The sequence below is a fragment of the Sardina pilchardus genome, chromosome 21 (genome assembly GCF_963854185.1).
Source record: "Sardina pilchardus chromosome 21, fSarPil1.1, whole genome shotgun sequence".
NCBI classification, from domain to species: domain Eukaryota; kingdom Metazoa; phylum Chordata; class Actinopteri; order Clupeiformes; family Clupeidae; genus Sardina; species Sardina pilchardus.
This window is the reverse complement of record NC_085014.1, coordinates 23,007,020-23,032,581: the sequence shown is the minus strand read 5'-3', so window position 1 is coordinate 23,032,581 and position 25,562 is coordinate 23,007,020. Positions and strand designations below refer to the sequence as shown.

At 43.7% G+C, this 25,562-nt stretch overlaps 5 protein-coding genes across 5 annotated transcripts; all 5 read left to right on the top strand.

Annotated features, from left to right (window-relative positions):
• The first annotated feature begins 93 nt into the window (after positions 1-93).
• LOC134069434 (protocadherin alpha-C2-like) lies at positions 94-3,066 on the top strand. Its single transcript, XM_062525401.1, has 2 exons — positions 94-2,502; positions 3,043-3,066. Exons 1-2 carry the CDS (start codon positions 94-96, stop codon positions 3,064-3,066), a joined length of 2,433 nt encoding a protein of 810 aa, XP_062381385.1.
• A 52-nt stretch (positions 3,067-3,118) lies between these two features.
• Positions 3,119-5,606, top strand: LOC134069433 (protocadherin alpha-C2-like). Its single transcript, XM_062525400.1, has one exon. It carries the CDS (start codon positions 3,198-3,200, stop codon positions 5,604-5,606), a length of 2,409 nt encoding a protein of 802 aa, XP_062381384.1. The 5' UTR covers positions 3,119-3,197.
• Positions 5,607-6,132: 526 nt separating this feature from the next.
• LOC134069432 (protocadherin alpha-C2-like) lies at positions 6,133-9,108 on the top strand. Its single transcript, XM_062525398.1, has 2 exons — positions 6,133-8,538; positions 9,100-9,108. Exons 1-2 carry the CDS (start codon positions 6,133-6,135, stop codon positions 9,106-9,108), a joined length of 2,415 nt encoding a protein of 804 aa, XP_062381382.1.
• Positions 9,109-9,262: 154 nt separating this feature from the next.
• On the top strand, positions 9,263-14,520 carry LOC134069431 (protocadherin beta-16-like). Its single transcript, XM_062525397.1, has 2 exons — positions 9,263-11,668; positions 13,480-14,520. Exons 1-2 carry the CDS (start codon positions 9,263-9,265, stop codon positions 14,518-14,520), a joined length of 3,447 nt encoding a protein of 1,148 aa, XP_062381381.1.
• Positions 14,521-14,916: 396 nt separating this feature from the next.
• LOC134069430 (protocadherin alpha-C2-like) lies at positions 14,917-25,472 on the top strand. Its single transcript, XM_062525396.1, has 3 exons — positions 14,917-17,328; positions 20,156-20,192; positions 21,812-25,472. Exons 1-2 carry the CDS (start codon positions 14,917-14,919, stop codon positions 20,165-20,167), a joined length of 2,424 nt encoding a protein of 807 aa, XP_062381380.1. The 3' UTR covers positions 20,168-20,192; positions 21,812-25,472.
• The last annotated feature ends 90 nt before the right edge of the window (positions 25,473-25,562 follow it).

Genomic DNA, 25,562 nt, shown 5'->3' with positions numbered 1-25,562 from the left:
TGTGAAAGGGCGACGGGACATTTTTAATTCCAGTTCAATGTGTGACTTGTATTGTCTGCCGTGTGTGGATATAACAATCGCTTCTGCAGAACAATGGAGAACCACAAAAACTCATTTCAGTGGAGGGGGTATGTAGCTGTTTTCCTGATTTTCTCCTCAATTCTAAAATCAGCATCTGCTGTTAATCATTATTCCATACCCGAAGAGATGGAGATAGGCACCGTTGTTGCGAATCTAGCCGCTGATTTAAACCTTGACGTGAAAACACTGAGCAGGAGGAAAATGCGGCTGGACAATGTGGCTAACAAAAAATACCTTGAAATAAACAAAGAGACGGGGGATCTCTATATATTAGAACGGATTGACAGAGAATATCTTTGCACTACCAAATCAGCATCCGCGTGCGTGCTGAAATTAGACGCTACAATTGAAAATCCTGTTCGAATGTTTAATATCGAATTGGAAATATTAGACATCAACGATAACGCACCGCATTTCCGACGAGATACTATGCATCTGGACATATCTGAATCCACCCCGGTTGGTGAGCGATTCTCTTTAACCAATGCTGTGGATCCTGATATAGGCTCGAATTCAATCAAAACATATTATCTTAGTGAAAACGATCATTTCAACCTAGAAATACAGACTGGGCGAGATGGAACTAAATTCACTGATCTTGTTTTGAAAAAATCACTTGACCGGGAAAAACAAAATATCCATAATTTAATACTTACTGCTGTGGATGGTGGGATTCCTGCACGGTCCGGTACAGCCAGCATTGTCGTCAGGGTGTTAGATACAAACGACAACACACCACAGTTTGATAAGGAAAGCTACACGATACAGCTATCCGAAAACTCGCCCATTGGAAGTCTTGTTGTAAAATTAAATGCAACAGACCTGGATGAAGGCTCAAATGCAGAAATCACATACCTATTCAGTCTATACACATCAGAGAAAACACAACAAACGTTTACTTTAAATCCTGATAACGGCGAGATTAGAGTAAAGGACATGGTGAATTACGAGGATTTCAAAATTTATGACATGGAGATAATAGCAAAGGACAAGGGCATAAACCCTTTGTCGGGGCGATGCAAATTAACCATTCCAATAACTGACATGAATGATAATCATCCGGAAATTTCAGTCAAGTCATTTCAAAGTACAGTGAAGGAAAACATTGACGTCGGTACAGTCATTGCTGTTGTAAGTGTCAGCGATAAAGATTCCGGGGACAACGGTGTTGTAGATATTAAAATTGACAATAATTTACCATTTGCCTTGAAGGGATCTGCAGACAACTATTATGAATTAGTTGTAGCAAAACCTCTGGATAGAGAAAAGGTTCCCGAGTATGACATCATATTTACTGTCACTGACAGGGGAAGTTCTCAGCTATCTGATAATGAGACAATAACGCTAGAACTTCTTGATGTTAATGATAACATTCCTCGGTTCAATCAGACGTTCTACACAATACCTGTTACAGAAAATAACTCACCAGGTGCACTGCTAACCTCGATTACAGCTTTAGATCCAGATTTACACGAAAACCAGTACCTCGTTTATTTCATCATCGAAAAGGAGATAGCCAACACCTCCATGTCCATGCTATTCTCTATTAACCCAGAGAATGGCAACCTTTACGCACTGAAAACGTTTGATTATGAGATAGAAAAGGAGTTTCTTTTCCACATTGAGGCCCGTGATTCAGGCGTTCCTCCTCTCAGCAGTAACGTCACAGTTCATATCATCATCATGGACCAAAATGATAACACTCCAGTGATCGTGTCTCCATGGCGCGCGCATGGCACCGTGGTTGAGGAAAAGATCCCCAGGAACACCGATAAAGGATCTCTTGTTGCCAAAGTGATCGCTATTGACACGGACTCTGTGCACAATTCTCGCATAACGTACCAGTTCCTGCAGAACACGGATGCTACATTGTTTAGTTTAGATCAGTACAATGGAGAGATCCGGACCATGAGAATGTTCAGCTATAGAGACGCGCGTCACCAGCGCCTAGTGGTGATCGCCAAGGATAACGGAGAGCCTGCGCTCTCTGCCACCGTGACCATCAAGATCTCCACGATAGAGACCGCTCTGAAATCCTACGCTGACATGACTGAAGTGCCTTTGGAATATGACATCTTTTCGGACTTGAATCTTTATCTGGTGATTGGACTGGGCTCAGTGTCATTCCTGTTACTCATCACCATACTGGTCACCATAGTAATAAAGTGCCAGAAACCCAAACACAGCAAAGCAGCTCCTCCCAGTAGGAACAGTGTGGCCAGTGACAGGAACTCAGCTTTCGCAGATTCAACACTCGTCTCCAATGACGCATACTGGTACAGCATGTTCCTAGCGGAGACGCGTAAAGGGAAGCTGGTTGTCAGACAGCCGGCGCCAAAAGGGTCGAGGTACATCGTGTCCAGTCTACCCAGGAGTACTGGATTAACGGAGACCAGTGGCTCGGCCACCTCCACTTTACAGGTAAGAGCATATTGGTCTCCTTTATCCATTTTTTTTCTCTCTTTGGGCAAACTGCAATGTTTAAATGCTATTGCGTTGTTGTCCAGAATTGTATGTATGGATAATATGCACTCGTTATGGTGTCGTCCATACAGAATTCATACATAAGTTAAGCATGTTTAATGCAATAAGCTACTTGAAGGTTTGCACAATCATAGTACTGAAACGCCATCCTCTTTTGCTACTACGACAGATGCATACCGTTGCTGTTCTAACTGGTCAATAACAACATATCAAGCTGTGCTTAATACAATCACACCGATACCAGGAGTGATCAGGTGAACTGTATCGTTTATAGAGTGTATACTACTCTGGTCGTGTAAGATGGAGCGACAAATGGAATTTATGCGGCCACCACGTCAAGCCTTGTGTTTTCTTGCCAATCACACTGAGAGTCGCTGTTTCCCAACAAAACGCTTTATCGTTTCCTTGACGCTGTGCGTCATGCGTCATTTCTGGGACACGCTCGCTTTCTCTGTGGTGAACGTGGACGTCTCGTAGTCGCAGCAGTATGTAAACCGCTAAATTACATTCTTTACACTATTATACCACGCACTTGTGATGGTCTAGTTTGTGAACCGTCGGATGGATTTTACTTGGCATTTTCAAGACACTGCGCAATAGCTTGTAGAGTAACCGTGGAATTACATGCGATCATGATGGCGTGTGAGAGGTACGTCTCTGCCTTTCTTCTTGTCTTTTCAACTGTCACATCTGTGTTCGCTGTTACTCACTATTCCATTCCCGAAGAAATGGATGTAGGCTCGGTTGTTGCTAATTTAGCGACCGACTTGGGACTGGATGTGCAGACGTTAAGTAAACGCAAGATGAGGCTTGACATCATCGCGAATAAAAAATACCTGGAGGTGAACAAAGAAACGGGCGAGCTGTATATTTTAGAGAAGATGGACAGAGAATATTTATGCAACACAAAGACGGCTACTACATGTTTTCTCAAGATGGAGGTCATTCTCGAGAATCCGGTGCGCATATTTAACATAGAACTGGAAATCGTAGACATAAACGACAATCCGCCTCAATTTCGACGAGACACTATACATTTAGACATTTCCGAGTCGACTCCAGCGGGAGAGCGCTTCTCTCTTAGCAATGCCGTGGATCCTGACACAGGCAGCAACTCCATTAAAACATACTATTTGGGGGAAAGTTCAGATTTTGATATAGAGATTCAGACGGGTCGAGATGGCTCTAAATTCGTAGATTTGATTTTAAAACGGGCTTTAGACCGGGAAGAGCAGGCTGTTCATAATCTGATTCTAACTGCAGTAGACGGTGGTGTCCCAGCGCGCTCTGGCACAGCTAGCATCATTGTCCGTGTGCTTGACACTAACGACAACGCCCCTAAGTTTGACAAGGAGAGTTACACCATCACTCTCCCCGAAAACTCTCCAATAGGCAGCCTGGTGGTTAAGCTGAATGCAACAGATTCAGATGAGGGGAGTAACGCGGATATTACTTACTTATTCAGCCTCTACACATCCGAGAAAACACAAGAGGCATTTAGCTTAAATCAAAATAATGGCGAAATTAGAGTTAAAGAAATTATCAATTATGAAGATTTCAGAATATATGATATGGAAGTCATTGCCAAAGATAACGGGGCAAGTTCTCTATCCGGTCAATGTAAAATAACAGTTCTGATCACAGACATGAATGATAACCATCCTGACATATCTATTAAATCTTTCCAAAGCCCTATTAAAGAGAACGTGGCCGTAGATACTGTAATTGCAGTGGTCAGTGTTAGTGACAAAGACTCTGGGGATAATGGTGTAGTTGATGTACACATCCCTGATAAGATCCCATTCGCGCTCAAGAAATCATCAGACAATTATTACGAGCTGGTTGTGTCAGAACCACTTGACCGTGAGAAAGTTCCAGAGTATGACATAACTTTTACCGTTACAGACAGGGGCTCCCCATCGCTGTCAGATAACGAAACAATTACTTTGGAGTTGCTTGACGTTAATGACAACGTACCGCAATTTCCCCAATCATTTTACACCATACGAGTCATGGAGAACAACGCGCCAGGGGCCTTGTTGAGCTCGCTCTCAGCTTTAGACCCAGATCTCCACGAAAACCAGTACTTAGTATACTTCATTATAGAAAAGGAAATCAAAAACACATCTATGTCTATGCTGTTTTCTATTAACCCTGAAAACGGAAATCTTTACGCGCTAAAAACATTTGACTATGAGATAGAGACAGAGTTTCTGTTTCATATAGAGGCCAGAGACTCGGGCATTCCGCCACTGAGCAGTAACGTCACTGTTCACATAATCATCATCGACCAAAATGACAACAGTCCCGTGATAGTGTCTCCATGGCGCGCGCACGGCTCTGTCGTTGACGAGAAAATCCCGAGGTCCACCGACAAAGGATCTCTAGTGGCAAAAGTAATCGCTATCGACACTGACTCTGTGCATAACTCTAGAATAACCTACCAGTTCCTCCAGAACACCGATGCCACATTGTTTAGCTTAGATCAGTACAATGGAGAGATCCGGACAATGAGGATGTTCAGCTACAGAGACGCGCGTCACCAGCGCCTAGTGGTGATCGCCAAGGACAACGGAGAGCCTGCGCTCTCTGCCACCGTGACCATCAAGCTCTCCACGATAGAGACCGCTCTGAAATCCTACGCTGACTTGACTGAAGTGCCTTTGGAATATGACATCTTTTCGGACTTGAATCTTTATCTGGTGATTGGACTGGGCTCAGTGTCATTTCTGTTACTGATCACCATACTGGTCACCATCGTAATAAAGTGTCAGAAACCCAAACACAGCAAAGCAGCTCCTCCCAGTAGGAACAGTGTGGCCAGTGACAGGAACTCAGCCTTCGCAGATTCAACACTCGTCTCCAATGACGCATACTGGTACAGCATGTTCCTAGCGGAGACGCGTAAAGGGAAGCTGGTTGTAAGACAGCCGGCGCCAAAAGGGTCGAGGTACATCGTGTCCAGTCTACCAAGGAGTACTGGATTAACGGAGACCAGTGGCTCGGCTACCTCCACTTTACAGGTAAGACAATACTCTTAACTGATAAGAGCAGCAGTAAAAGGTACAGTTGGGAACGTCGTTCCGCAAGTTCAATTGTCATGCATATGTCCACTGAACACGTCTACAAAATAATCATTTTTACGGATATGCGTGCAATTTCACTCATGAACACACAAAGCAAAATAATGGCCATAATTACAGATGCTAGTCTTGGTGGCTTTGTTTGAGAATTTAAATAGGTTTTTACTGTCTATATTTTGGTATACCCTGTTCGAATATGATGTACGTAAACTGCACCAATATTTTGAATGCACTGAGGGTCGCTGTTCGTCAGGAAAATGGAATGAGGGGTCTTTCTTACGACATCATGAAACTTCTTAGAGAAGGAGGAGACATTTTCTTTTCATAAAGACTGCATCGAAGACAGTCGCAAATACTGGAGTCAAAATCCATGCTTTGAGAAGACAAATAACGCGAACACAGGATCCTTCATACTTAATCGCTTTATATGACCTGCAGTACGGCGCACTAAGAAATATTAGGATCTTAGATTGAACGCAGAACAATGGAGTCTCGCGAAAGCGCACATATAAGGTATGTGTCAGCCATGCTTCTTTTCTCATTATCTCTTCAGCATTTAGCATCTGCCGTTACACATTACTCTATTCCAGAAGAGATGGATATAGGCTCTGTTGTTGCGAGTTTAGCTGTTGATTTGGACCTTGATGTGAAAACGCTGAGTAGGAGGAAAATCCGATTGGATAATATCGCTAACAAAAAGTACCTTGATGTAAACAAAGAAACGGGGGAGCTTTTCATTCTTGAGAGAATTGACAGGGAGTACCTCTGCAGTGCAAAATCTGCCGAAACGTGTGTGTTGAAACTAGATGCCACAATTGAAAATCCTGTGCGGATGTTCAACATTGAACTGGAAATACTAGATATTAATGACAATGCGCCACAGTTTCGGAGAGACACCATGCATTTGGACATATCTGAATCCACACCAGTCGGTGAACGGTTCTCTTTAACGAATGCTGTGGATCCTGATCTTGGGTCGAATTCGATCAAGACGTATTATCTTAGTGAAAGTGACCACTTCAGTATCGAGATACAAACTGGGCGAGATGGCTCGAAATTTACCGATTTAATTCTGAAAAAAGCTTTGGACAGGGAGGAGCAAAGTGTCCATAGTTTAATACTCACCGCTGTCGATGGCGGAGTGCCCGCACGGTCTGGCACAGCAAGTATAATAGTAAAAGTGTTGGACACAAATGACAACGCCCCCCAGTTTGACACGGATAGGTATAGCATACAGCTTTCAGAAAACTCTCCCATTGGAAGTCTTGTTGTGAAACTGAATGCAACTGACTTAGATGAAGGCTCAAACGCAGATATCACCTATCTATTTAGCCTTTACACCTCCGAGAAAACACAACAAACCTTCACTATAAATCCCGATAATGGCGAGATCAGAGTAAAGGATATGGTTAATTACGAAGATTTTAAAATATATGACATGGAGATCATAGCAAAAGACAAGGGTATCAATTCTTTATCAGGGCAATGCAAAGTGACCATATTGATTACTGATATGAACGACAATCACCCGGAAATTTCAGTCAAATCATTTCAAAGTACAATAAAGGAAAATGTTGAAGTAGATACTATCATTGCTGTTGTAAGTGTTAGCGATAAGGATTCTGGAGAAAATGGAGTTGTTGACATTAAAATCAATAAGAACTTGCCTTTTCTATTAAGAGAGTCCTCAGACAATTACTACGAATTAGTTGTATCAACACCACTGGATAGAGAAAAGGTCCCAGAATATGATATTACATTTACGGTGACAGACAGAGGCACACCTCAATTATCTGATAACGAGACCATCACTGTAGAATTGCTAGACGTTAATGACAACGTCCCTCGGTTCAATCAGACGTTTTTCACAATACCAGTGACTGAGAATAACGCACCAGGAGCACTACTAGCTGCCCTTACAGCTGTAGATCCAGATCTCCATGAAAACCAGTACCTTGTTTATTTCATCATAGAAAAGGAGATAGCCAACACCTCCATGTCCATGCTATTCTCTATTAACCCAGAGAATGGCAACCTTTACGCACTGAAAACCTTTGATTATGAAATAGAGGAAGAGTTTCTTTTCCACATCGAGGCCCGTGATTCAGGCGTTCCTCCTCTCAGCAGTAACGTCACGGTTCATATCATCATCATGGACCAAAATGATAACACTCCAGTGATCGTGTCTCCATGGCGCGCGCATGGCACCGTAGTCGAGGAAAAGATCCCCAGGAACACCGATAAAGGATCTCTGGTTGCCAAAGTGATCGCTATTGACACAGACTCTGTTCACAATTCTCGCATAACATATCAGTTCCTCCAGAACACCGATGTCACATTGTTTAGTTTAGATCAGTACAACGGAGAGATCCGGACAATGAGGATGTTCAGCTACAGAGACGCGCGTCACCAGCGCCTAGTGGTGATCGCCAAGGATAACGGAGAGCCTGCGCTCTCTGCCACCGTGACCATCAAGCTCTCCACGATAGAGACCGCTCTGAAATCCTACGCTGACATGACTGAAGTGCCTTTGGAATATGACATCTTTTCGGACTTGAATCTTTATCTGGTGATTGGACTGGGCTCAGTGTCATTCCTGTTACTCATCACCATACTGGTCACCATAGTAATAAAGTGCCAGAAACCCAAACACAGCAAAGCAGCTCCTCCCAGTAGGAACAGTGTGGCCAGTGACAGGAACTCAGCCTTCGCAGATTCCACACTCGTCTCCAATGATGCATACTGGTACAGCATGTTCCTAGCGGAGACGCGTAAAGGGAAGCTGGTTGTGAGACAGCCCGCGCCAAAAGGATCGCGGTACGTTGTGTCAAGCCTACCCAGAAGCACAGGCCTGTCCGAACCCACAGATTCAGCTGCATCTACTTTACAGGTGAGAAATGAGTTTTCCTATCGGTGCAATTCATTAGCCTGTTTAGATTTCACATCTACAATCAGCAATGCCAGGTTGAAATCCAGTTAAGTCCAATCTTGATTTAACTGCAGTAATTTATTTCGACGCATTGGATTCTTGGTGCGGATGCCACCTTCTGACAGATGGACACGTATACCATCACTTTAGACTCATTTTGAAGGGTTGTACGATTCAGACATCAGTGAATTATACAGTGAGACAGTATAGTATGTAGAGATGTGATAGAAGTGAGAGAAAATGCGTATCATTGGCGTGCTGCTTTTTACTTTCAACTATGAACGTGCAGTCTTATTTGTCATATATTACAGTTTCAAGTGTATCTCTTTTCTTCCCCACTCTGAGTTATATATATAGCTGTCACACTAGCAGTGACTAATGGTCAGTCTCTTTTCTGAAAGTTCAATATTATAAGAGAGCAACTGGAATACATGTAGAACTGCACCGTGGTTGATATTTCGCAGAGGGTCGCTATGCGTCAGAAAATTGCATTTGTACACCCTTCCATTCATTGCGTCACAGAAAGGGTGACGCTGTTTTTTGTGTGACGGCAGTCAGTTCTTGATTGTGCTACTAGACCTTGGACAGAAATCGTGCTTGTGACATTAAGCGATAAACGGTATTGCCTGGGTAGTAATATCCGCGGTAACTTGGATTATCTTATACCAGTCTCTTCAAGATAACAATGGAGAGTTTTAAAAACGCGCATCACTGGAGAAGGAGGTATGTCGCGGTTTTCCTCCTCTTCTCCTTTCTCAGCTCAGCATCTGCCATTACACATTATTCTATTCCCGAGGAAATGGAGGTGGGTTCGGTTGTTGCTAATTTAGCTGCAGATTTGAACCTCGATGTGAGAACACTGAGCACACGGAAAATGCGTCTGGATAATTTTGTAAACAAAAAGTACCTCGAGATAAACAAAGACACAGGGGAGATTTTCATTTTGGAGAGAATTGACAGGGAATACCTTTGTAGTACGAAATCAGCTACATGTCTTCTGAAACTAGATGCAACCATTGAAAATCCAATTCGTATATTTAACATTGAAGTGGAGATATTGGACATCAACGACAATGCACCAAGTTTTCGAAGAGACACTATTCATCTTGACATCTCAGAATCCACCCCAGTGAGTGAGCGATTCTCTTTGAACAATGCGGTGGACCCTGACATCGGAACGAATTCAATCAAAACATATTATCTTAGTGAAAGTGATCATTTTAACATTGAAATACAAACGGGACGAGATGGATCAAAATTTGCCGATTTGATTTTGAAAAAGGCTTTGGACAGAGAAAAGCAAAATGTTCATCATTTAATACTCACTGCTGTGGATGGTGGGATACCTGCACGATCTGGTACAGCCAGCATTGTTGTCAGGGTGTTAGATACAAATGACAACGCCCCTCAGTTTGACAAGGAAAGCTATAACATCAATCTGTCCGAAAACTCACCTATCGGAAGTCTAGTTGTAAAGTTAAATGCAACCGATTTAGATGAAGGAACAAACGCAGAAATAACTTACCTTTTCAGTCTATATACTTCAGAGAAAACACAACAAACTTTCAGTTTAAATCCCGACAATGGCGAGATCAGAGTAAAGGACATGGTTAATTACGAAGATTTTAAAATATATGACATGGAGGTAATAGCAAAGGACAAAGGCGTAAATTCTTTATCAGGGCAATGCAAATTAACTATACTAATAACCGATATGAACGACAACCATCCAGAAATTTCAGTTAAATCATTTCAAAGTACAGTTAAGGAAAATGTCGAGGTCGACACTGTGATTGCGGTCGTAAGTGTCAGTGATAAGGATTCTGGCGAAAACGGTGTTGTTGACATTAAAGTCAACGATAATTTACCTTTTGCACTAAGGGAGACCTCAGATAATTACTATGAATTAATTGTATCTAAACAACTGGATAGAGAAAAGGTTCCAGAGTATGATATTACATTTACAGTCACGGACAGGGGTGTACCTCCGCTGTCAGATAATGAGACGATTACTTTAGAACTTCTGGATGTTAATGATAATGTTCCTCGATTTAACAAAACATTTTACACAATTCCAGTCTCTGAAAATAACGCACCAGGTGCGTTGCTAGCCTCAATTACAGCGTTAGATCCAGACTTACATGAAAACCAGTATTTGGTCTATTTCATAATAGAGAAGGAGATAGCCAACACCTCCATATCGATGCTATTTTCTATTAACCCAGAGAATGGCAACCTTTACGCACTGAAGACGTTTGATTATGAAATAGAGAAAGAGTTTCTTTTCCACATCGAGGCCCGTGATTCAGGCGTTCCTCCTCTCAGTAGTAACGTCACGGTTCATATCATCATCATGGACCAAAATGATAACACTCCAGTGATCGTGTCTCCATGGCGCGCGCATGGCACCGTGGTCGAGGAAAAGATCCCCAGGAACACTGATAAAGGATCTCTAGTTGCCAAAGTGATCGCTATTGACACGGACTCTGTTCACAACTCCCGCATAACCTACCAGTTTCTTCAGAACACTGATGCTACATTATTCAGCTTAGATCAATACAATGGAGAAATACGTACCATGAGAATGTTCAGCTACAGAGACGCGCGTCACCAGCGCCTAGTGGTGATCGCCAAGGACAACGGAGAGCCTGCGCTCTCTGCCACCGTGACCATCAAGCTCTCCACGATAGAGACCGCTCTGAAATCCTACGCTGACCTGACTGAAGTGCCTTTGGAATATGACATCTTTTCGGACTTGAATCTTTATCTGGTGATTGGACTGGGCTCAGTGTCATTTCTGTTACTGATCACCATACTGGTCACCATCGTAATAAAGTGCCAAAAACCCAAACACAGCAAAGCAGCTCCTCCCAGTAGGAACAGTGTGGCCAGTGACAGGAACTCAGCTTTCGCAGATTCAACACTCGTCTCCAATGACGCATACTGGTACAGCATGTTCCTAGCGGAGACGCGTAAAGGGAAGCTGGTTGTCAGACAGCCGGCGCCAAAAGGGTCGCGGTACATCGTGTCCAGTCTACCAAGGAGTACTGGATTAACGGAGACCAGTGGCTCGGCTACCTCCACTTTGCAGGTAAAACATTGATTTAGATACCTAGATTCCCTGTGCTTCGTGAGTTGTGAATTTCGTACCTGGCATCTTTGTTGCTTTATTGCATTATTTGCATGTTATAGTAAACGATGAGTTTCATATCAACCACTTTCATTTGAATCTCTTTGTGTGACAGGGTGGTATGTCAGGTTCTGAGGTATTTCTGAGATAAGGTCCATGATGTGAAATCTGTTTATGTACGCTCAGAGTCGCTGTTCACCAGTAAAAGGTGCTGAAACCACGCGTCACAGCCGCCATGACAGTGCATCGACAGATTCATTTCGGAAACACAAAGCCTTGAGCTCTGCAGTAGTTTTATGTCTGGGATTACATGCAAGGCAGGCTATATCTACAAAACTAAAGCCACTGGTATTACTCTCAATTCTATTGCGTTCGGATAATTCGCCGCTCTCGGGAAAAAAATGGATATTTCTGTTCAGCGTAGGAGGAGGTATGTCTCTGTCTTTCTTTTTCTTCTCTCATGTATGGACAAAGTAGCAGCGGTTACACACTATTCTATACCTGAAGAAATGGAGGAAGGATCGGTTGTTGCAAATTTAGCTACTGATTTAGGACTGGATATAAAAACGTTGCGCGACAGAAAAATACGTTTAGACATTTTGGCAGACAAAAAGTATCTGGGCATAAACAAAGAGACGGGAGACCTGTATATTGTAGAAAAAATGGACAGGGAGTATCTATGTCCCACTAAAACGGCAACTGTTTGCTTTTTAAAACTAGACGCCATAATTGAAGCGCCGGTAAGAATTTTCAATATTGAATTAGAAATAATGGATATCAACGACAACTCACCGCAGTTCCGCAGGGATGTTATACATTTGGATATCTCAGAATCTACACCAGTGAGGGAGCGGTTCTCTTTAAATAATGCAGTCGACCTTGATGTTGGCGAGAACTCCGTGAAGAATTACTTCATTAGCGAAAGCGAACACTTCAATGTTGAAATACAAACGGGTAGGGATGGCTCAAAATTCGCCGATCTGATTTTGAAAAAATCCTTAGACCGAGAAGAACAAGCTGTTCATAATCTAATACTCACTGCTGTGGATGGTGGCGTCCCTCAGCGCTCTGGTACAGCCAGTGTCATTGTTCGTGTGCTAGATACCAATGACAACGCGCCGCAATTTGACAAGGAAAGCTACACAATTCACTTAACTGAAAACACACCTATTGGGAGTCTGGTAGTAAAGTTAAATGCAACAGATAGAGATGAGGGAACAAACTCTGAGATTGAATACTCATTCAGTCTCTACACTTCTGAGAAAACACAAGAAACGTTCAGTTTAAACCCAAATACCGGTGAAATTAGAGTTAAAACAATGGTCAATTATGAAGACTTCAGAATATATAATCTGGAGATTATAGCAAAAGACAAAGGAACCAGTCCGTTGTCAGGCCAGTGCAAAGTAAAGATTTTAATCACAGATATGAATGATAATCATCCTGAGATATCCATAAAGTCATTTCAAAATCCTGTGAAAGAAAATGTGCCAATTGGTACCGTTATTGCTGTGGTCAGCGTCAGCGACAAAGACTCTGGTGATAACGGAATTGTAGATATTCACATTTCTGATAAGTTACCTTTTGCATTGAAGGAGTCTTCAGATAACTATTATGAACTCGTAGTATCAAAAGAATTGGACCGTGAAAGTGTCTCAGAATATGACATTACACTTACTGTGAAAGACAGAGGCTCTCCTCCATTATTTGATAACGAGACGATAACCCTTGAGCTACTTGACGTTAACGATAACGTACCGCTATTCCCTCAGTCATTCTACACGATAACTGTAACGGAAAACAATGCTCCCGGAGCCTTGCTGAGTTCTCTCACGGCTGTGGACCCAGACCTCCATGAAAACCAGTACTTGGTTTACTTCATAATAGAAAAGGAGATTGTAAACACCTCCATGTCCATGCTGTTCTCCATCAATCCAGAGAATGGCAACCTTTACGCACTAAAAACGTTTGACTATGAGATAGAGAAGGAGTTTCTTTTCCACATTGAAGCCAGGGATTCGGGCATCCCCCCACTGAGCAGCAATGCCACCGTTCATATTATCATAATGGACCAAAATGACAACACTCCCGTTATTGTCTCTCCGTGGCGCGCGCACGGTTCCGTGGTCGAGGAAAAGATCCCCAGATCTACAGATAAAGGGTCTCTGGTGGCTAAAGTGATCGCCATTGACACGGACTCGGTACACAATTCTCGGATAACATATCAGTTCCTACAGAACACCGATGCGACACTGTTTAGTCTGGACCAATATAATGGAGAGATCCGGACCATGAGGATGTTCAGTTACAGAGACGCGCGCCACCAGCGCTTGGTGGTGATTGCCAAAGACAACGGAGAGCCTGCTCTTTCTGCTACGGTCACGATCAAACTGTCCACCGTGGAAACAGCTCTGAAATCCTACGCTGACTTGACTGAGGTGCCTTTGGAATATGACATCTTTTCGGACTTGAATCTTTATCTGGTGATTGGACTGGGCTCAGTGTCATTTCTGTTGCTCATCACCATACTGGTCACCATCGTAATAAAGTGTCAGAAACCCAAACACAGCAAAGCTGCTCCTCCCAGTAGGAACAGTGTGGCCAGTGACAGGAACTCAGCCTTCGCAGATTCCACACTGGTCTCCAATGACGCATACTGGTACAGCATGTTCCTAGCGGAGACGCGTAAAGGGAAGCTGGTTGTCAGACAGCCGGCGCCAAAAGGGTCGAGGTACATCGTGTCCAGTCTACCCAGGAGTACTGGATTAACGGAGACCAGTGGCTCGGCTACCTCCACTTTACAGGTAAGATAAAGTTGCGGTCTTACAAACACTGTATGATTTGTATAGAAAGGCCAACGTTATGGCCTGTTGGTGCGGTGCGTAATCGAATTTTCCAGAGAATAATGAAAGGTCTTATTAACTCAAGAGTGGCAACTTTGAATATAATGTTATGGCTATTATTTTCATAAGAAATATGTGCTATTTGGCTTGTTGCGCAACGTGTCGCTGTTCACTCACAAATCTTATAGGCCTACGCTAGAGTTGTCATCACGATACGTCATGCAGTCACAGGAACGTTGCGCCCATCTCACGCCCAGCATCAGTGCTCTGTGCTTTACCTGATGCATTTCGGGAGAAGCTCGGGTTGTCATATTTGAACACATTCCTGTTTCTTTTTCGTGGACTATACTCGTGAAAAATCAAAAGATGGAATCACTTATTCGAGGCTCGCTCTGGATAAGGTATGTCGCGGTATTTATCTGTCTGTATGTCAGCCTGAGAAGAACATCTGCCGTCACCCACTACTCCATACCAGAAGAAATGGAGGTAGGGTCGGTGGTGGCCAACCTGGCGACAGATCTAGGGCTAGATGTTAAGTCTTTAACGAAACGTAAGGTGCGGTTAGACGTTATCGCCAACAGGAAATATGTGGACGTGAACAGAGAGACTGGCGAACTATATATTTTGGAAAGGATTGATCGAGAGATTCTGTGTCCTGTTAAAATGACGACTTCGAACTGTTTTCTTAAACTGGATGCAACCATCGAGAATCCCATACGAATGTTCAACATCGAATTAGAAATAACTGACATTAATGACAATGCACCCCACTTCCGTAGAGACACCATGCATTTAGATATTTCTGAGTCTACTCCGACAGGCGAGAGGTTTTCTCTTAACAATGCTGTTGATCCTGATTTCGGCACAAATTCAATTAACACATACCGTTTAAGTGAGAGCGAACATTTCACTATTGAGATACAAACAGGAAGAGATAGTTCAAAATTTGCCGACTTGATTCTGACAAAACCCTTGGACAGAGAAAAGACCGCAATGTATAATCTGATACTCACAGCTTTAGATGGCGGAGTCCCCACGCGCTCTGGCACAGCAAGTATCATTGTTCGTGTGTTAGACACAAATGACAATGCACCTCAGTTCGACAAAGACAGCTACACCATAAACATATCAGAAAATGCGCCTATTGGTAGCCTTGTGGTTAAATTAAATGCAACAGATTTAGATGAAGGTTCCAACTCAGAGGTTGAATACTCGTTCAGTCTGTATACATCAGAAAAGACTCAGGAAACATTTGGCTTAAATCCCACTAATGGCGAAATTCGTGTGAAATCCATGATCAATTATGAAGATTTCAAAATCTATGACATGGAGGTTATAGCCAAGGATAAAGGCACTAATACCCTGTCCAGCCAATGTAAATTAACCATCTTGGTGACCGATATGAATGACAATCATCCAGAAATATCTATAAAGTCCTTCCAGAGTCCAATTAAGGAAGATGTAGATGTAGACACTGTTATTGCAGTGGTTAGTGTCGGTGATAAAGACTCAGGAGAAAATGGCATTGTGGACATTCACATTTCTGACAAGCTACCATTTTCACTGAAAAAGTCAGCTGATAACTACTATGAGCTTGTGGTTTCTAAACCATTAGACCGGGAAACAGTGCCAGAGTATGATATAACATTTACAGTTACTGATAGGGGCTCCCCACCATTGTTCGATAATGAAACCATAACGCTAGAGTTGTTAGACGTGAATGACAACGTCCCGCTATTCCCCAAGTCATTCTGCACTATTCAAGTTATGGAGAACAACGCACCTGGGGCGCTGCTAAGTTCACTGACAGCGTTTGATCCAGACCTCCACGAAAACCAGTACTTAGTGTATTTTATCTTAGAAAAGGAAATTGCGAACACGTCCATGTCCATGCTGTTCTCCATCAACCCAGAAAATGGCAACCTTTACGCGCTGAAAACCTTTGACTACGAGATAGAGAAAGAGTTTCTTTTCCACATTGAAGCAAGGGATTCCGGTGTCCCTCCCCTCAGTAGTAACGTTACAGTTCATATTATTATAATGGACCAGAACGACAACACACCTATTATTGTGTCTCCGTGGCGCGCGCACGGCTCCGTGGTTGAGGAAAAGATTCCAAGATCCACAGACAAAGGATCTCTGGTGTCCAAAGTTATCGCCATTGATACAGACTCCGTGTTGAACTCTAGAATCACGTATCAGTTCCTGCAGAACACCGACGCTACCTTATTTAGTCTGGACCAATATAACGGCGAGATTCGGACCATGAGGATGTTCAGTTACAGAGATGCGCGTCACCAGCGCCTGGTGGTGATAGCAAAAGACAATGGAGAACCCGGTCTATCTGCCACAGTCACAATCAAACTCTCAACTGTGGAAACAGCCCTGAAATCCTACTCTGACTTGACTGAGGTGCCTTTGGAATATGACATATTTTTGGACTTGAATCTTTATTTGGTGATTGGACTGGGCTCAGTGTCATTTCTGTTACTGATCACCATACTGGTCACCATCGTGCTGAAGTGCCAGAAACCCAAACACAGCAAAGCAGCTCCTCCCAGTAGGAACAGTGTGGCCAGTGACAGGAACTCAGCCTTCGCAGATTCAACACTCGTCTCCAATGACGCATACTGGTACAGTATGTTCCTAGCGGAGACGCGTAAAGGGAAACTGGTTGTGAGACAGCCAGTTCCAAAAGGGTCGAGGTACGTTGTGTCCAGCCTACCGAGAAGCACGGGCCTGTCCGAACCCACTGACTCAGCAGCCTCTACACTTCAGGTGAGACGATAATACCCAGTCAAATCAGTCGCCATCTCAAAAGGCATATTTCCTCAGTCACACATCATTGTTGATACAATGCTTGTGAGAAACTATATGAGAGGTCCTCATCTCTGATCATAATAAAAGCTTGAGGTGTTAACATCCTTTGCATCCTTTTTAAGATATGCTATTTGATAATTATGTGAAAGTTTCTTTCATACCACTTTGAACACAGCTGTCGAAGTTATTTACCACACCACTAATTATCAACACAAATTCCATCCAAGAGTACAATTGTAGTGAAAATATTTTGACATTAATGAAAAGGGTGGGGAACATCAACATGGGCCAAAGTCTGTTGGTTTGATCATAAAGAAACAGTTGGACAGAGAAGTGCATTCATACCACACATATACTTGTTACTGTGGATGGAGGCATCCCTGTACTGTATGTTTAAGCAGTGTGAGTATAATTGTGCAAGTTTGACTGACAATAAATATAGCCCGGCAGATGACAGAGAAATCTACAGCTTAAGTCTCATTGAAAATTCTGTTACTGGTGGTGTGGTAGCTGACTTTACTGTAGCAGGCTCAGATGAGAGGCCTAGCTCAGACACTGACTTTTCATTCCACGCTGACTACTCAGCGTGAGAAGGCTCAGGAGATATTCAGTAACATCAGAAGGAAAAGATAGGGATTCAGTCACTCCCCCACTGGGTGCTACATGTTCACATCATTATTGGGACCAGAACATTAACACCGTCATAGTCACATGGTCCTATAGCAAAATAAAGCATCCTGAGGGCCTCTGGTAGTCAAAGTGATTCCCTCAAAGTCCAAAGACAAAGCTCTTATATAACATGACATTTCCATCAGCACCCAGACACTTCTTTATGCGGCCTGAATCCAGACAGTGTAGAAATGAGAACCATGAGAGTGTTCAGCCACACAGACCCCAGAACATGTTGCCTTATATAGCCACTACCGAAGACAAAGAGCAGCCTGTGCTTTCTGCCACTGTGACTATCCAACTCTCCACTGTGACTGAATTATGGGCAAATCCTCATTTTATAAGGCTGAGGCACCATACTAGAAAGATCTGAGGGAAAAGGACAGTAGTATTGAAATCAAAAGAGCAGATTTGTAAAGCCTGCAATATTCCTTTCACTGTTATATTATTTTCTAACTGAGTGCCCAACAAATGATACCTGCATACCAATGTGAGGTCTCAGTTGTTGGATGAATGCACCAAAACATCAAAGTAATCAGCTTTGCTTGTCAAAAGGGGGACGTACATACAGAAGCCTGCTGTTCTCATGCAGACTCAGACAGGGTTAGCACTGTGTGTGTGTGTGTGTGTGTGTGTGTGTGTGTGTGTGTGTGTGTGTGTAAAATAGGTGGCACCCGAGCGCGTGTGTTGTGCTGCTCTGTTCATCTGGTGTTGGGCCTGGTGCTGTGAAATGGAGCCCGACTCACAGGTCTCTCCTCGTCAGCTGTGCGCGCTGTGTAGCCCCTGGCTGATCTGGGATCACCTGATGCGGTGAACACGGCTGTGCCAGCGCAGGGCTGGTGGGCGGTGGGCTGAAAAGTTAGCAGCGCTAGTGCTCGCCTCTGTGACCTACATTTCACATTCACGCGTACAAACGCAGACACGGATGCTCTGAGGCTTTGTGCTGTGCGATTGTTCAGAAGGAGACGGCATTGTGGCAGCAGAGGAACTATATTCTTGTGAAATCTAGATATCTATATCTTCTGTTTTTATTACGGTTTCTTATATATATCTATATTCTTCTTTTTTCATTACGGTTTCTTATCTATATCTTATCTTATCTTTTTTTATTACGGTTTCATGGGTTATGGAACATTAGAGTTCCGAACATGTGTGCACACATCAAGGGTTATTTTTGTACAGGGGCTTTGAACTGGCCCAATTCACTGCTTTAGCAGTAGTATGTGGAGAATTCTAAAAGATCTAGGTGTTTCATTGCATTTACATAGATGTGGAAAGATTTTTTTGTCATTTTTCACTACACAAAGCATACAGATTCAGTAAATTATCAGGTTAGATGTGGTATTGATTGTAATAGCTTTCAGGCCTACATTGCATTTGCAAGAATACATTATGCTGACTAGACTGCCTAATGTGTTGAAAACCATGTCTAACCAATCATCTCTTTTTGATCAAGGTTACAAAAGGAAGGAAAGCAAAGGAATCAAGAGAAGAAGTGTTATCCATGTCTCCCCCTTGAACTGAATGTGTGTGCTTGTGTGCGCGTATGCGTGTGCTTGCGCCTGTGCTTGTGTTAGAGGAAGAGGGACAGGAAGAGGGAGAGGGAGAGGATGAGTGAGAGGGAGGGAGGGAGGGAGAGAGGGAGGGAGGGAGGGAGGTTGGATGTTATCCACATGAAGACAAGAGAGACTACACTCAGAAACGCAGAATGTTTTTTTTCTTCTAACATTTCTTTCCTCCTCCTCAGGTTGCCCAGCATATATCTGATCTGTGCTCGTGTCCTCTCCAAATCCATTCATTCACTGATACAATGACATTACTAAGAACTGGAGTATCCTGCTCACATGTGCTGTTTTATTTAAATGAATGAACTCGTTCTAACATAGATTAGCTGTATACAGAGACCTGACATGTGCAGTAAGAGCTTATTCTAGCTCTAATAAATAGATTATAATGTTAATGAAAAATAATCATCTTAGTTTTAATAATCCTTGGATAATTTTAGACAGACATGTCCAAATGCCAGAGTCACATAGGATACAGGCTTCCTTTCTGTGCTGTTGATGATAATCTGCTCATTGAAATGCTTGTTTCTTCTTTTGTTTCTGTTCTGAAGTACTCAAAATGAGAGCGATCCCTTCCCACAGCTGGAGGTATGCAGTTCTTCTTGGCCCTTAGGAGGCCTGAGTGATGATGACCTTTGATGTTTTCCAGAAACGAGTGTTTGTTTTTTCCTTGATGTCTGTTTGTTTCCTTGTCCGTGAAGTTCTCTGTCGTGTTAATCTAACTAATCTCACTGGACGAGGAGCTGTGAGCCTATATCATATAGAGCCCCCCCACCCCCCCAACCACTCATTCCAGATGCAGCTCCTTTAGGCCTGACTAACGGTTGATTGGCCCATCTAACCCCAAGGCTTTTTGTCGATGGATGATCCTTATGACATCACATAACAACATCTCATCCTATATCATATCATATAGCGTAGCCTGATAAACAGCCCGCATGCATGTTGCTGAAAACATCTCGCTCTTTAAAATAGTGGCTATGCCACTTCTGCTGAGTCATCGTTTACCGGGTGGTCCCTCGCCACCGTGGCCGTGTGTAGTCGTGAGCATTATAACACTGATGCTTTCTCTGCTCGTGTGTTTGGCAGAGGCCCAGCCTAAAGTGCTAATGTGTGCTGAGGCAAGGGAGGAAGGTACAGTATGTCCCCTCTCACCTCCACTACTTCTTGGGCACGTAGAACTGTCACACCCCGACACGCTAAGACTGCGGCCAGTTTCCCTTCCCATAGCTGCACTTAACCTCTTTAGAGGCAGGACTTAGGAGAATACCAACCAACACAAAACAAAACAACACAAATCCATATCCCCAAATCCATATTCCCTTAATTCACACCTCAACACCTTCCACACGGTTCCGTGCATGAGTTTACTGATGTGTGTCTGTATATTGGACTTCGAGGGTTCTAGATACTACTCCTGGGAACCCTCTGCTCTGCATACGCTCCATCTGTTCCCCACTCTGTGTGCTTCTAACAGCTCATCAGTGGCACTCTTGTTTAGCTGACCTCTCCTGGTGTGGCTAACCAAGAGTGTGATTCAATAAAAACAAAGACCTCAGTCAGATGTGCTTGAGACGGGCGTGCGAGTGGGATGTATGCAGTGCAAGTGGGTTTCCCAAGAGCAGGATCGAGAACCCTTTTTTTTTTTTACGCCATTCAGTAGATCTAAAGAAATCAATGTTCTTGACTTGACGTATGTACAGTATGTTGGATGGTTGGATCGTTTTGTGAGAGTCGGACTGTTTGTTTGATGGGCTAAAAAGGGTCGTTACGGTGTTCACATACGGAATATCCCCGTTCACTGACATGTGACGTGACCTGACTCGTGTACTCGTGCGGGTTGATCTCGAAAGTTAAAAGTTAACACCCCACAAAGTCTTCCATCAGCCCCACTCCTCCACCCCCTATAGAGTCGACTCGCATGGTTAACGCCCCACTCTCCTCTCCCCTTCTTTATCGCCATGCCTGAAGCCCCTCTCCCACCCCCCCCACCCCACCCCCCTGTTTGATTGACAGGCCTTCGGCTGCATGTGCTGTGATGTGTGAGATTTCTGGCCCTAGGTGCTGGGGTTTGGATGCAGTGCGCGTGGCGCCTGATGTTGGGGTCCTAATGCCTGTTCTGTATCTCCCTCTCTCTCTCTCTCTCTCTCTCCTTCTCTCCCTCCTTCTCTCTCTCTCTCTCTCTCTCTCTCTCTCTCATCCGCCAGGCGTCCACCACCACCAGCAGCAGCTCCTCATGAGGCCTCTCTTGGCTACGCTGACGCCGGAGTGACTTCAGGAGGATCGCAAAAAACCCCGCCAAATCGCCGACCCCTACCCACCCTGTCCCTGTCCAGCCCTGCCCGGATGAGCTGACCAACCAGGAGGACCCTGGAGGCCATCTGCCCCTTTTCCTGCACACTCATACCTCCCCACGCACCTACATGGGACTCAGTAGCACATCCGTCGTCCCCCCGACCCCCCCCCGTCCATCACCGCTGCCGGGACTGCCCGCCCTCACTGCCCCTCGCTGCCCTGGAACGCGCCGCCACTGCCCACAAATCAGAGCCTGTTCATCCCGCCAGTGTGCCCGCATGACCCCTGCGTACGTCAGAGACTGACGCGCTTATGGCCCTTTCATGTTCCACCATGACGACGCTGGAGAGAGGACTATTGGGAACGGACTGGTTTTGGGAACGACATCGCTGAAAAAAACTACAAAACCCACCATGCTGCAGGGATGCAGAGAGGAGTATGGGATTATCTTCCTGGTGGGGAACCGCATCTGATGACCTGAAATGAAATGTCCCCTTCATCTGGTTCGTAAAGGTGGTGAGCTGGGGAGGGATTGGGAGGAGTGTATGTGTACAAAAAAAATGAGGGAAAAAAAAGAAAAGTATGAAAATAACTGAAATATAGAAAAAAAAGGGTAGCTTCAGACTATGTAGTATTACTGTTTCCAGATCATTAAGGGACATGTTTCTGTGAATTGCCTGCAGATATCAGTAACATATGACCACCTAGCTCCTCACATACTCATGCCAGTTTGTAATGCCACTAAACACCCACCACATTTGCTCATAGACCCTAATGTAAGCACAGTCTGACGCCAGTATTTTATGAAAATGAGCCATTTTTATGTTCATACATGAATGATGTCAGTTAAAAAGAATCAGGCCACTCAGACTCACATGATTTCTTCTGCACTGGACACACTCACTACAAAAAAAAATGACACTCTGTCTCTATCTCTCTCTGTCTCTCTCTCTCACTGCACACTGCATCTTACTCCACACTGAATGCGCCCTTTCTTCATGTCTGAGTCTGTGTATTCTCATGCCATTCCATTCCTTGTTCATTCTCTCCCTCTTTCTCTTCTTCAGACTAAATGTACTCTTTCTTCATATCTGTGAGCCTCTCTGTATTCTCATGCCATCAGCTCTGTCTCTTTCTCTCTTGCACGCAAACCAAGGCACACAAAGTGCTTTGCTGTTCCACTTTTTAAATATTCATAAACTACTCACCACTGAGTGAGGGGCCAGATTGATTTTTAGCGAATCTGGAGGCCAACTGTTCTGTTGTTACTTACTCTCAGCCAACAGCTGGTACAACCAGTTCAGTTCAGTCAGGCCAATTGACTGGGTGCTAAGAGGACAAGCTCGGACAGGGATTGACCAGTGGACGATTGACCAGTGGACGAATGCCAGAGAGTGGTCCCTGTCCCAGCTTGTTCAAGCAAGACTTTTAATTTGGTTTAAAACCATTCTAATCTCCATGGCATGTACAAGCAGTGATTGGGCCCGATGGTTTCCTCGGCTTTTGAGTCAAACTCATTATGATTACCATGGTAACCGCTCGTTTTAACACGTTTTTTTTTCTCCCCTTTAATCTCTTTTTTTCTGTGCGACTGTTAAAGCGATTATCTGATTGTTGGGAATGTGACTTTAATGTGCTTTGATTATATGGTAATGCTTCATCATTACAAGAAAAGATGGTAGTGTGCAATGTACTAAACCTGTCCAGTTTGCTGATTCATTTTTTTTTAAAAATATATATGTTTGTTTTTTATATACAAAAAGATGGCAGTTAGTATGAAAATGCTAGATATTTTGTAACATTGACCCTAACTGCAACTGCTGCTTTACTTTATTGTGTACGCTTCTGAAAGTGCTTTGTGTATGGTATTCTACTCGTGGTGCAATATGTAGGTGTCTTCTTTTCTTTTAAATGCAGTATTATACTGTGTTGTTTTAATGCTACGCTGTCCCTTCAGCAGTCATGGTTATGCTTATGAATTTTTATAGATTTCCTGGTAAAACGAGCCGAGGGGTCTGGAAGCTCTCTCAGGCCCAACAGGGACACACAGGGCCTCACCAGAGCGCTTCTCAGCTTTGAACTCTGTTGCGCAACTGGGGAAGGAGAACGCAAGAGAGAGAGAGAGAGAGAGAGAGAGGAGGGGAGAGTGATGGTGCGTGAGCTGTGTGTACAAGATAAACAGCAGGGGTCCAGTAATTTTCCAGCCAATTTTCACAAAACCGAGTTCTTGCGCAAGACGCGCTAACTCTTGGCAGATGCTGAGGCTACTGCAGCTGGAACTGGGTCTCTCTCTCTCTTTCTCACACACTCTCTCTCTCTCTCTCTCTCACACACACACACACACAGCTCATGAAAGCCACAGTTTTTCATTTAACTTGAAGCTTTTTTTCCCACTGATATCGGAAAATGGAGCACCTAGGCTATTTATAAATATCAGAGGGAACGCTGATTTTCATGACAGCCACCGGAGGAGTTCACTCCATCCTCCCAGGCAGCCCTGATGTGACCTGTCTGTTTGCCTGCAGTGGGTGGAGGTGGGGGCTGAGTAATTGTATTACTGCACTGCATGGCCTCAATGATCTTTTTAAAGTCTGTGTGTGTGTGTGTGTGTGTGTGTGTGTGTGTGTGTGTGTGTGTGTGTGTGTGTGTGTGTGTGTGTGTGTGTGTAAAGGGACTAATTCAGGCCCAGCCCAGAACACATGGGGCCTGAGACAGCTTCTTCGACCCTGACTGCTTCAGCTGGTAGTTTTGTGTACAGTGTTGTCTTCTAACTACACACGTGGGGGAAAAAAAGGGAAATAACAATAAATAATACTAAAAAAAAGCAACAAGCTGTGGAGTATGATCCACAATTTCATCACTTCGTTTTACTCTACAATAGAAATATAGAAACATTTGATGTCAAGTGTGATTGCCCCTTTCAGTGGGCCGGTATGTTAATGCATTTTCTTGCTACAGACATGTAGGGAAATGGTCTTGGAAAGCACTATCAACTGAGACGCATTTGGGTCATTTGGGCTGCACAGAAAGTCTTGTCCAAGTCTTGCTTTTATAAGGTATTGGTACCCATGGCAGAGACAGCATTGAGGGTTTAGGAAAGGGTGCATTGCTCTGATGTAATAGCTGTTTATTCTGTATAATGGTGACTGTATTACAGCTAAAATCAAATTGATCTATGTTATGATCAATGTTGGTAAAAGAAACCACCTAGCTCTGATGTTTGGTTATTAATGAGCTGTGATATGTCTATGCCTGCCTTCACATGTGTGTCTGTTTGTGTCCGAGTGTGAGAGGCAGTGTATGTGTGTGAGAGAGAGAGAGTGTGTGTGTAGAATGCACAAGCATGTAAGCGTGGTGTTTGTTTGGGTGGATGAAGATGAGGTCATCTTGAGGATGGTGTCACAATGAGAAGCGATAGGAATGACCTGGAGATGGTGTCTCATTTCTACATGAACAATCTTTTTATTAAAATGACAACTATACTGTATGTAGCTATTGGTAATAATCAGATACTGTTTAGCATTACACATATTAAACTGTAAATATTACTGTGTGAATAAAGCTTTAAAATGAGACCTGGCTTTTGCCTTTCAGTGCAGTGTGTGCCAGAATGGTATGCAGTATTCTGCCACTCCACTCCTCCTGACCCAGATTTCTGCCTCC

Excerpts from the sequence above, each read along its gene's own strand:
- LOC134069434 (XM_062525401.1), top strand. The coding sequence starts at position 94 with ATGGAGAACCACAAAAACTCATTTCAGTGGAGGGGGTATGTAGCTGTT. Across the intron at positions 2,503-3,042 it reads CGGCCACCTCCACTTTACAG|TCGCAGCAGTATGTAAACCG; the intron begins GTAAGAGCATAT and ends GACGTCTCGTAG.
- LOC134069433 (XM_062525400.1), top strand. The coding sequence starts at position 3,198 with ATGATGGCGTGTGAGAGGTACGTCTCTGCCTTTCTTCTTGTCTTTTCA.
- LOC134069430 (XM_062525396.1), top strand. The coding sequence starts at position 14,917 with ATGGAATCACTTATTCGAGGCTCGCTCTGGATAAGGTATGTCGCGGTA.
- LOC134069431 (XM_062525397.1), top strand. The coding sequence starts at position 9,263 with ATGGAGAGTTTTAAAAACGCGCATCACTGGAGAAGGAGGTATGTCGCG. Across the intron at positions 11,669-13,479 it reads CGGCTACCTCCACTTTGCAG|TCATTCTACACGATAACTGT; the intron begins GTAAAACATTGA and ends CTATTCCCTCAG.
- LOC134069432 (XM_062525398.1), top strand. The coding sequence starts at position 6,133 with ATGGAGTCTCGCGAAAGCGCACATATAAGGTATGTGTCAGCCATGCTT.